The sequence below is a fragment of the Notolabrus celidotus genome, chromosome 12 (genome assembly GCF_009762535.1).
Source record: "Notolabrus celidotus isolate fNotCel1 chromosome 12, fNotCel1.pri, whole genome shotgun sequence".
NCBI lineage: Eukaryota > Metazoa > Chordata > Actinopteri > Labriformes > Labridae > Notolabrus > Notolabrus celidotus.
Genome location: NC_048283.1, coordinates 7,386,952 through 7,399,461, shown reverse-complemented (window position 1 = coordinate 7,399,461; position 12,510 = coordinate 7,386,952). Strand labels below are relative to the sequence as shown.

Sequence of the window (12,510 nt, the reverse complement as noted above, 5' to 3'; positions counted from 1 at the left end):
TTTCTTCTGTTTGTAACACTGGAATGTGTCATCTCAATTTCATGGTAATGCAAGCATGGGAAATCCTGCATGAAGTGTGTTATTTTTTAGGGAAATTACTCAGTTTATCAGCACACCTGATAAGCCTGAGGGAAGCTAAAAGAAAAAAAAAAGGGTGGAGGGACTGTGGATGAAATCTGAAAAAAGAGAGGATTGTTTCTCTGGTTTATGATGGGTTTTCCTCTCTGTTTGTTTGAACCATTCGCCATCAAAGCAAACTGTGTTCAGTCGAAGAACAAGAGACTTCTGATGTGAATGCATTTTGATTGAAGTCTATTTACTGATGCCTGGAAGGACCTTTAGAAGTATATTTTTGTTTCTCTTTTTCCTCCTCTGAACGTCTACACCTTCGCTTCCCTCTCACCCTTCTTACACGTTTTTTTTTCCTCTCTTCCAGCTCTCCTATGGTTCCAGTTCACCGGCTCTGTCTAACCGCCAACGCTTCCCCACCTTCTTCCGCACGCATCCGTCAGCCACCCTCCACAACCCCACCAGGGTGCAGCTTTTCCAGAAGTGGAAGTGGACTCGCATTGCCACCATTCAGCAGACGACCGAAGTCTTCACCTCAGTCAGTACTTTTTATGTCACTTACAATTTAACACCTTTCCTTTACAGTCAGTGCCTTGCAAGAGTTTTCACCCCCTTTAACTGACCCGTATCCTGTGGTATTAAAGCAAAATCAGAGTGGAATTTATTGGGGTTTAATGTAATGGACTGAGGCTACATTTACAAGTATTCAGATATTTTTTAAAACTCTATATTTTCTGTCCATGCCAAGAGGTGTTTTTGAATATTTCTCGTCCTCACGCCAACGCAGAACCGTTTGAAAATGCACACATAAGTATGCCAGACCAGTAGGTGGCGATAATGTGTAATCAGTCTGTCATGTCAAACACCACAGATACAAAATAGTATATACTTTTGAAGTGGAAGTGCCACAAAAACTCGCAAAAGTGTACCAAACAAAAATAAAAATGTTCTGCTATAAAACCCTGACCTAAGATCAGGCACAACCAACAGCTTCTGGGTAGAGCTTCTTCGAGGAGCTCTCTGTTTGTGTTGATTTGGTGGACCCCTACAGACAAAGAGGTACAGCTTACATCCTGTCTTCAAACAGTGAAAGATATCACTTTCTGTGAGTCTTTGTTGCATAAATAGCTTTGAAAAAAAGATATCTCGCCATTTGTGTTCGTCCAACACAAACAGGTGGCAGCTGTCAGTGCATTATAAGAATATTAAAGAAATAAACAATCTTATTCCTGATGGTCTTGTTTGCTTTTCTAGCTCACGAAAAGCACATGTATTAATTTCAGCCTGTTTCATACTCTGATAAAAACACCTCACAGCAGGTTTAAAGCTCCTAAGGAGTTTTTAGCTGCTTATGAAACAGATGGAAATCAATACAGAGCCTTCGGTATAACCTGCAAAGGTTAATCAGTCCATCAGAGAGAAGATTGATTACTCTTTGGGCTGTCAGCTTTAACACGTTGATAGTGGTTTCATTAAGGTCTGATATAAACTCTATTTTTTAACCGCATGCTACTTTGTCCCTTTTGGCACACGGTCGTTAAGCCACAGCATGGTCCAATTGCTTCCTGCTGCCACCATGATTAAAAACAATGACACTGCTGAGCTACATTTAGTACAATTCTCTTTAATAAACTCTCAGATGGAGTAAAAAATGTCCCCAGTCAAAAGAGAAATGCCCTTTGTGTCAAAGGGAATTAAAACATCACCAAAGCACTTTGTGTTTGAGCGACCACCTACGAGCTAAGCATGCAGGTGCAGCTTGTTAGACTGATGTCAGCGGGCGATCGCATCACAAATGCTGGCAGAGCACTATATTTGCACAGACCTGTGCATGAAATACAAAAGTGAACTTCTTAGGTGGCAACTAACTGCAGGCCAGTCAACATTGTGGAAGACTGAGGACTAAAGGCTGATTTATACTTCTGCGTCAAATCGACGGTGTAGTCTACACCGGAGGTCTACATAGCTCCCGTACCTACGCAGAGGCCTACGCACGTAGCTGACGTGCACCTCCTCCAAAATGTAAAATTTAAACCAGTAGAATCGACGTCGTCTGCAAGCCATGTGATTGGTCCGCTCGGTGGCATCGTATTTACAGCATTTACAGCACTTTCGGGATCCCCTCTCATCGGCCGTGTATTTCATCTCCTCCTCTCTATTCTTCATGTAATCATGTCTGTATGATAAACAGCAACATGTATCAGCTGTAGATTAACATAACACGCTCTGAATATCTGTGGAAAAGTAAACAGAGATCGTAGCGGGGCCGGAAGCAGGCGACCGGCTATCAGAGAGACCACATTCCCCCCAAGCGTTTCGGCGGAGTATTGCTGCGCGACACTGAAACATCGATGCACAAGTGTGTGGTGCTCATGTCTGCGTCAGCCCCCGCTGTGTAGGGGCAACAAAGAAGTATAAATCAGCCTTAAGGGACAACCTTATTTCGGCATGCATTGCTTTACATTGTTAATATAGACTTCAAACTGTGAAATTGAAATAATGGAATTTTAATGCAATCAAATATGTGATTAGTCACAATTTTTAAAAATCCATCATTTGACGGCTCTAATTTCCATATAATGATTGTATATACTTGCCAGCTCTTTCATGAGATAGGTGACAGACAAGGCAGTTTACAGCAGACTACAGACACAGCCTTCTTAAAGACTTTCACACCATAAATTCAATGTGTGTGCTACATTAGACATTTAAAATAATGAAGGAGGACGTTTTTCTTCCCCAAGCATACAAAAACATGTACAGGCAGATCAGCAAGGAGATAAATCCGAGCACTTTGTCCACAGGGGGCGGCAAAGTTGACTCAACCTGAAAGTTCCTCACAGGAGCTTTAACTTACCAATCCAACAGATATCTGATTTTTGTCTCCTCTTGTTCGATCATCTAAAGGTCAACAGCTTGATTACGCTGGACTCCAGGTTGTCACACTTTACATGTGCAAATATCTAAAGGGGGTGAACGCTCATGTGGAACACTTTATCTCTTTTTTTCCTTAACTGCCTTTCTTCTGCTTCGTTATCACTTCCTCCGTGTTATTACTTCTTCCTCATCATTTTCAGTAAATTGTTATTCCCCTGATCGCCTTCCCTGCACCTCTGTTTCTTTGAGAGAGCTGCTCTGTTCTCAGGTTGTGTGATGCACCTTCCAGCAATCTCTCTTGGCGATTGATGGAGGATTTTTGAAGTAATTTGTTGGAGTATTGGTCGTGAGAAATATTGATCAAGCTATACATCTCTCTCGGGCATGGCGGTCGATAACCATGACACTTGGGCTGGTTCTTGTAATGGAAGTTAATGACCCTGCTCTCACATTCTTTCCTCTCCCTCCGCACATCCTTCCTTTCGTCTTTCCACTCCTGCTCTTTGTCTAAAAATCTATTCTGTGCTGTGCTGCCTCGCTTGTTTTTCATACTTGCCCACACTGTCTGTCCCTGTCTTGACATTTCTCATATACACTTCAGATTTTTTCGTAGTACTTTTTCTCTTCTCTCTTCAGACCTTGCTGTTTTTCTGTTGTCTTTCTCTTTAATCTGAACTCAACACCTCTATGTCCCTCTCTGTTCAACCACCTCTCTAACCTCCTTCTCTCTCTCTCTCTCTCCCTCTTCCTCCTGCCTGTCTGTCCCTCCCTTTCATCTTTCACAGACTCTGGACGATCTGGAGCAGAGGACGAAGGAGGCGGGCATCGAGATCAGTGTTCGTCAGAGTTTCCTCACCGACCCGGCTGTCGCTGTCAAGAACCTCAAGGTGCTTTGATTAAAAATTCACCTCAGCTGCTGGTCCTCTCTCTTCCTCTCCTTCCTTCTCAGGCTCACAGCTGCACACGATTCCATTAGCATAGAGCCGACTCGATAGAGGAAATTAATGCGCCATGCTAATTAGCAGCTCCTGAACAGCAGTACGTGCCGTCCTGTGAAGCAGCAGGAACTTTGGCTCACTGCGCTGCCACATCAAGCTGTGCCACTGAGAAGTTTTATTGTTGTTCTGATGTAACTAAGTTGTTTTGCTTTCATGTTTTAACGCAGCGCCAAGATGCACGAATCATTGTGGGGCTCTTTTATGAGACTGAAGCCAGGAAGGTGTTTTGTGAGGTTAGTACCTTTTCCTGCTCCATTGCTCCCAATAGACCGAACCTGACTGGCTATTAGCAGAAATTGAGCTCTGTAATGAGCTCTTTGAATGTCTGAATGAATTTCCTCGTTTGGCAGTGATACAACATGCTCAGCCCATCTCTGGGAATGATTCTGCTGCTCATGGTTATTTATCATCTATCCCCCCTACCACCCCCCCACCATCCTGCCTCTCTCCTGCCCTGCTGCCAGGTGTTCAAGGAGAAACTCTATGGGAAGAAGTATGTGTGGTTCCTGATCGGCTGGTATGCTGACAACTGGTTCAAGATCAAAGACCCGGCCATCAACTGTACCGTGGAGAACATGACGGAGGCTGTGGAGGGACACGTGACTACTGAGATCGTCATGCTGAACCCTGAGACGGTCCGCGGCGTCTCAAACATGGTGAGAACTAAAAAAATAAAAAATTAGTCTCTCCAAATAACTCTAATATGGAAATAGGAGTTTGTCTTTGTTGTGATGATGAATGAAACAGAAACAGTTTAGACTACTTATGTCATCCTCTAGTGAATGAATTGAACCATCTCATAATTAATACATCACAATGTAAAACACTGAAAGCACTTAGGTCCAATACAAGTGTTTAATGAGCATATAATGACATCATAGAAAGCACATCTGTGCTTTGTCACACAAGTGGGAAATAGAGCTCCCTCTTGTATTTTGATCGGTACAAATACAGATGAATCTGTGCACATGCAACACAGAAAGAATGAGGAAAAGTCAATACAGAGAGAAAGAAGTAACTGAAAATAATTACATGTGCCGTGAAAGGGAGGAAAACACATCTTGCACAAGACTTCCAGCATAAAGTTTTATTATTTCCTTATTAATTTTAATGCCTGAACTGCTGCCGCTGGGCAGGTGTCAGACAATGCAGAATGTACTGTAAAAAGTATATTTTCTATGACAAAGATTTTCTGTGAGTGATCTTTATTTACAGATTGTTCCTAAAAATATACAACCTGTGCACGGTGTTCTGGATTTTCTGCATGAGAAGTGTTCTGGTTTTCATTAGTAGTACGTTTGTAGTCTTGTAGAGAAGTATTTAGCTATCATTTGTCGGTAGGCTTGGGTGTATGCAGGACAAACAGTGGAGAGCAAAAGCAGGCTGACCACTGTAAAGACATCTTGGCTCTTGCTGGTGGTAACCTAAAAGTGATTTGTTGATCTCTATAAACAGATATCTTTATGCAAGTTGATCAACACTTGAGCGACAAATCTGCTCAACGCATTTTTATCAAAGCCCATCAGCGGTTAGATTTCCTGACCTCCTGGAATGCATCAGGAATGATTGATCTGACCTCCGCTCAACAAACAAGCACTGCAAAGGGCGTTTTCTTTGCCTCTTGAGGACATACTAGACACATTTTCATTTTTAATGTAGAAAAATCATTATCATTGATCTTGTTTCAGCAAACTTAAAGCTGCTGTTAGTAGGAATGGTGTAAAAAAACATTACTTTTTTTCTGCTGGGTTTGGAGAAAAGATCATAATGCCCATCGGTACTCATCGGTAAGTAGAGTAATTTGAGACTATTGTGAAATCTCTGCGTTTTCCAATGCCTTTGTATAAAGCAATGTTATTATTCCCCTCGTTCCTGTTATGACAGACCAATCACAGCTAATCTCCAATCCTCTGTCCTGATTAGTTAAGGGGCGGCCCCTACTATGTCCTCCAATTGGTTATTAGTCCGGCACTATCATGACTGCACTCGCCGATCTGTGTTGGGGGCCTAAGAGGAAATCTGGTTGGGAGGGATAGTGTTGACATTCCAAGTCCCTCTCTCTGAACAGATGTTTACTCTGTGACTACCAACAGCAGCTTTAAGATCCTTGAATTTGAAGTAAATCAAAAGAAAGGGGGTTTCTTTTTGAGTTTATATCACAGAAGTCAGCTAGAGTGAAGCATCTGCTGTTGTTCCCAGACCTACTGACACTTGAAACAGATGATCTAGTGCTATCCAGGGGATGTGATGGACCAGGACATGTCAGCGTTTATATTGCAGATATAAATGCAGCACAAGAAAGGAAATCTTGGCTGAAAATTGTTTTCGTTCCCAGAGACATATCGCCTCTTGTTGTGAGGTGGTGATTGCCGTTTGGTTCATAAATTGCTTAGATGTGATACTTAAGTGAGCAAGATGAGATTTCTTTAGTAAGACAGACAACTTGTGCATATACAAGATAAACTCAGCGGAGCTACGACGTACTGCTTTGTCCACAGGGGGCGCCAAAATCGACATAAACAGAAAGTTCCTCACATGAGCTTAAAATTCATTTTCAATTCCAGTCCCTGCAACCCTCAAACAAACATTAGGAGAAAACTTTCTCATAATGAAAAGTTCATCAGCAAGAAACTGTGTTGACTGATGAAAAAAACTGAGAAACTAAAAAAAGAAACATGGTTTACACTAATTATCACCTGCATGTTATGCCTCCATGCACACATAAGGTGAAAAGAAATAAAGGTGATAGCGTGTTGATGTGATGCTCTTTATGGAACAGATTTTTTTGTATTAAATAAAAAAATAACCTGCAGTGTTAACAACTGCAATTAGTACTTGTGAAATCAGTTTGAGATTACTTTGAAAAATGAAAGAAACGTTAGCATGATATCATTATTACTGCGAGCATATTGGCATCCAGATGTCAGAACCAAAATAACTCTGACGAGCTTGGCAGTTTCTACAGAAATAACGATATTTAGCTCAAGGTTCTTTAAAAAGGAGATATCTTTCCAAGTTTGACTTCAGCTTGGTTCTTTTTCCACACTTTGCACTGATTGCTGTCAGTCAGTCAAACAGTACTGATATCTATCTTCCTGGATTTCATACATTATGGTTAACACTACTCTTTGAACCCATTCAGCTCTTCTTTTCCTAACTGGAACGTCTTCTGTCATTTATGTAAAGTGGGTCGAATCCCATGAAATAGAGTTTTTTCAAGGAACTATCAGAGACTGAGAACAACAATTTCATGGCTTAATGAACTGAGTATGACCTGAATCAATATTATGTTTCATAAAGTGCTGATTGATGCTAGAAGAACTGATGTGTTCTACCGTCACACTCCTCCTGAGCGTCTTTCTTTATCTATTTCCTCTCCTACGTTTAGCTCCTCAGGTACGAGTCATTCTCTGCTTCTCATTCAACCGTCGCTCTCCTCTCTCCACCTCCTCTAATCCCATTAAACTGCCTCGTCCTCTCTCCTTCCCCCCATTGTTCCACCTCTCTGACTCTGCTGGTCCAAGGTCCTATCATTTTCTCATTCGTCTTGTTTACCAACCTCTCCTTTTCCCTTCTCCTTATCATTTCCTCACCCTCCTTTCCTCCACCTTCCCCACCTCTCCTCCCCTCTCCCTTCCTTCCCTCTCTCACACTTCATCAGCAGCTGTTGTTTATATTCATGCAGCACCTGCCACTACCTGCTGATTTAGCTGTTGACGTGCTGCTAGACGAGCGATAAGAATTACAGCCAGAACTCCAGCACATAGTCAATCTATTCAAATTCAATTTCCAAGTTTGAAATTGGCGTATTTCTTCTAGATGGAGCACTCAGATGAAGCTTGTGCGCCAATACTGCAGGGTCTGCAATTGTACTTTGTCAGCTAGATTTCAGGAGGTAGTGGCACATTTAAATGCCAAACGCCAAAGGGGAATTTCAATGAGATAAATTTGACTTAACTAAATCAGGGGGTGTAAGCTTAATTGGCCTCAGAGAATCCGCAGGGACCTCTTGATTGTTAGCAATGATCTCTCGTCATACATGTATCCCTGCTTTCAGGAGAGAGATAATGTTTATAGGTTTATCTAACAACAACAAATCTAAACAGCTTTTAGAAGCAAGGGGGGCAATGTCTGCTACAAGCAATTTATCCGTATGAAATGAAACTCGGTTACATTCTGGCTTTAATCAACAAAAGACGGCTCAGTTAAAGCCTGTGAGGAGTTTTTCATTGGTTGTAAAGTAGACTAAAATTGATAGTGATGAGTCAAATCAAACAGCACCATCAACAACAATTTTTGTATTGTGTCTTTTAGTGCCTGAAATTGCTGCAAAAGGATCGCATTGGCTAGTACAGGAGATATTCAGCAAAGAAAAAGAGATACATATTTGTCCACAGGTCCAAAGTTCCTCATTGCAGCTTTAAGAGACAGGGGAAAATGGTAATGTGGCTACTAAAGGCATGTAGTCAAAATGTCCATTTACTTCATTTGAACCAAATTAATTGAACTGAAAGCTCACCTGTCAGTCTACCTGCCTTGCACTCTGCCTGTGCAATCATTTGCATATGAGCAGGGTCGTCCACATTCTAAAGCTAGCAAGCTAGTTCAAGGAAGAAGACATTAAAAACTTGTCCGAAAAATACACTCTTAAACCACCTCTGACAGGTGGGCCAGCGATGGAGAGACAACAGGAGAGTAGAGTCTTTTAAAAGAATTGACTTGCAAGGAAGAAGAATGATCATTACAACGTGAATGTACTGTTCTTTTTGAATACAAAATACAAAGCATATTCTTACATCTTCATCTGAAGCCCTCCTTAGTTTGCTGATTCGTCCACAGATGCATGTCAGAAGATAAGGCAGCCTTTACAAGGTAGCCTTATCTCCTAGTTCCATGAATATTCCTGTACATGCACATGTGTGTATAGCTATATGATGACATAAGAACTTCTGTGCACGTCTCATGTGCGTGGCCGAAACTAGACTGTGGCCTCTCTGACACATGTGCGTGGTCAAAACTGGAGTGTGGCCCCTTGCCCGCTTCTGCATATGGACAGTTTGGCCACGTTGCAAAGGATAAGAGCAGTTGTCTCTTTAAATGTTTTTAAAAGCAGACTGAAGGCTCTTGAGGAAAATGCTTTAGTTTGTAAATGCTTTGACTGATGATGACTTTTGTTCTGAAACCCATGATATTTTGTAATGTTTTAGAATTATGTGTTGTTTGTCTGTAACTTTGCTGGAATGTGCTGCTGCTGATCTTGGCCAGGACACACTTGAAAAGGAGATTTTTAATCTCAATGTGGCTTTCTCCTGGTTAAATAAAATTAATATTAAAATTAAAAAAGTGAATCAACAACTTATACAGATAGCATATTGTGACACATAATGATAACATATAGCATAATACATAATTTTCTTCACAAAACTTTTTGTGGATATGGGGTGCTGGTTTAGCTCAGTTGGTAGACTAGGAGTCTCATATACAGAGGCTACAGTCCTCGCCGCACTGGTCATAAGATTGGTTCCTGGCCTTGACCTGATTTGTTGCCATTGCTCCCCCTCTCTCTCCCTCTTCATCTCCTGTGTCTCTCAAGCTGTTCTATCAAATAGAAGCAAAAAAGCCACAAGAATAATCTTGATAGTTAAAGTGATAAGAAAGGTGTGCATCAAAAGCATGGCAGTGCATGGTCATGTGTTTGGTGGGACTAGCTTTAACATTTATGCAGTTAGATACTTTCAGAATACGGCTTACTCTTGCACATTTTCCCCCAAAGTTGCTACTACAGCTAAAAATGTACACTTTTGAGGAAAGGAAAAAACCTGGATGAATAACTTACTTTTTTTTATAAGAACCTTTTTTTTCTCCCTCTGTAGCCATATGTCAAAATCTTAAAGCTTTAATGATTCAATCTCTTTATGGCCTCCTGCACACGGGTCTGGGTTTATTTCACTTCAGCTAAATGTCTGTTAAAAAGCTGTAAAATCATAAAATATCCTTTATGGGGTGCTGGTTTGGCTTAGCCAAAGTGTACAGAGGCTGCAGTCCTCGTTACAGAAGTTTTAACTCCCGGCCTTTACCCTTTGCTACACATGTCCTAATGTCACAGTGGATGGAAGGTTAGAGGCATTCAGAGGTTCCTTCCATTTTAGGCAATATATACCTTCCAAGCCAGCTAAATACAGCATCAAACTCTGGGCAGCATGTGACAGAAGAGGTGTCTTGTGTTAATTTATCACATCACTTCATAAAAAAAAAATAATCAAAATTTAAAATACAGGCAACAAAAATCTATGTCATGTAAAACTACTGTATTTATATTTAGGGCTTTCCAATGTACATTAAAGAAAGCTTTAACATGAATTTTCATAAAAAATGAGAGAGTTATCCTCATTGAACCATGATCTGTGAGAATTAAAGAACACCATTGCACTAAATATTGATTTAAATGGTTAGTAATGGAGTTAATAATGAGATTTAAAAAATGTTTATTGGGATTTTTTGGGGGTTCTGACTCTTTTGGATAATTAAACCTGCCCCGGGTCAAGTTGTCCCAGGAAAATTATTGCTGTCCCTAAGAAACAAACATAACAGGAGGGTTAACACATTGCCACTCAATTTTTAAATTCAATATAAATGCTTAGCTAAAAGTTGGAGCAAAAAAAACCAGACTTTTTCTCTCCTGCTATATGATAAGCTAATCTGCTGCTAGCTCCATCGTGTTTTGTGCACAGGTGCTAAATGTTTGTAAGTCTTCTCCCCTACACTCAGCAAAACGGCAGCCATGAATAATCAACTGAATGTCTTTACTTTTCCTTCATAAATCAATCAACCAGCCAGACAGCATTTATATAACGTCAAATTACAACAAATGTTATCTCAAGACGCTTTACACAAAGCGTTTAAATGTCACCCTGCACCAATTCACGTGGCGGCTCAGGTTTAAATGCCAAATGCCCTCCAGTCAGCCCAAGAGCTCTTGTGGTCCAGATGCCTCACATGGTTAGCTCAAGTGTTAATGTGATATGACCTTGAGGAGAAACTTAACTCTTACTTTGCATCGAGACATGGTGTCCTCCTGCTGACATGCTGCTATTTGATACCAAAATCATTTGTATCTGTCACTGTTACAAGTTGATCCATTTTCAATCATCATTGCTGGGGTAATTAAGTTATTAGACTTTTTACATTTGCTTTAAAGTCTTAAAAACACAGTTCTACATCCTCACTTCAAGAAATCCCTCTTATGGAAACTCTTAAAGTTTGAACTGATGATATTAGACTTCTCATTAATCCTGCAGATGGTCCGCTGCAGCTTTCTTTTTACATTCTCCTCCTCTTTGCCCCTCAGAAGTGGCCGTGTTAGTGTCTAATAATAGATTTATTTAAAAGCATGTAGTATTCCTAGTTTAATATTCTGTGTCCTGTCTCCATTAGACATCGCAGGAATTTATTGCCACCTTGATGTCTCGTCTGGGAGGGATGAACCCTGAGGAGACCGGTGGGTTTCAGGAGGCCCCTCTAGCCTTTGATGCAGTCTGGGCCCTGGCGCTCGCCCTCAATAAGACTGTAGCACCACTGAAGGCCAAGGGTCGCCGACTGGAGGATTTCAACTACAACAACCCCGATATCACCTCCGAGATCTACAGGGCGCTCAACACAAGCTCCTTTGAAGGTGTCTCGGTAAGTGTAGAGGAGAAGACAGGAAAAGAATAAGAATGCAATGTTCTGTGCAGGTTGTTGTTTTTTATGGTGATCAAACTGTGTAAACACTGTTTTCAAATCTCTGTGCAAAGGCATAAAATGTGAAATGTAAATCTGTATCAAAGAAAGAAATCAAAACAAGTGCTGGTTATAACAGTCAGTCAAAAGAACAAGGAAGTGAGATTAGTAGGAACATGATAGTCAGTGAAGGTGGATTATAGTCTGCTTACACTTGTATACAACTTAACAGCGGTATGTAAGTACGACTGTAAGCATATGCTTTTGTATTTGTGTGACACCGGGGTTTGCGTGTGAAACTGTCATCTACAGTATTACCTCTGTGTGCTGGAGTTAATACAGCGGCTCTTCTTCCTTATATGACACAAACAATGAAGATAAATAAAGGTTTCATTAGATGTACCCAACAAGCAAACAAACAAACAAACATAAGAGAGGAGGAATGACTGAAAGGAAGAACAAAAAGTCCTTGTTCCTGATAAGAGAAGAAAAGTGTGCATTGTGCAGAAATGTAAAATAGTGATATTTAATGTAATGAAAAAGCAATGAATGTTCACACACTGTGCTCAGCTTGTTAGAAACACCTGTTTTATACAATATTATCATGTAAACTAGCTTCCGTAAGGATTGAAAACAGCAACAGGAAGAAGGAAAATAGTCAACCGTTTTTTGCAATCTGTCATGCAATATCTTTGACATACTAGTCTACATCTGTAAATATCTATCCTAATACCCATATACCTGTGATTGACACATTTGGCTGCGTCTGTGCATCGATTATCATCTGTTGTAACTAGGGACGCAAATTTCAAGTATTTTCTGTGATCGATCTTTGGAAATGTTAACA

General features: G+C 40.7%; 1 protein-coding gene across 1 annotated transcript in view; it reads left to right on the top strand.

The window, feature by feature from the left end:
- gabbr1a (gamma-aminobutyric acid (GABA) B receptor, 1a) overlaps window positions 1-12,510 on the top strand; it is a 113,490-nt gene that overhangs the window by 57,551 nt on the left and 43,429 nt on the right. The window contains exons 9-13 of the mRNA XM_034697519.1: window positions 437-607; window positions 3,732-3,833; window positions 4,112-4,177; window positions 4,409-4,600; window positions 11,379-11,624. Of these exons, the coding sequence (XP_034553410.1) occupies window positions 437-607; window positions 3,732-3,833; window positions 4,112-4,177; window positions 4,409-4,600; window positions 11,379-11,624 (777 nt within the window). The remainder of the gene's footprint in view (window positions 1-436; window positions 608-3,731; window positions 3,834-4,111; window positions 4,178-4,408; window positions 4,601-11,378; window positions 11,625-12,510) is intronic.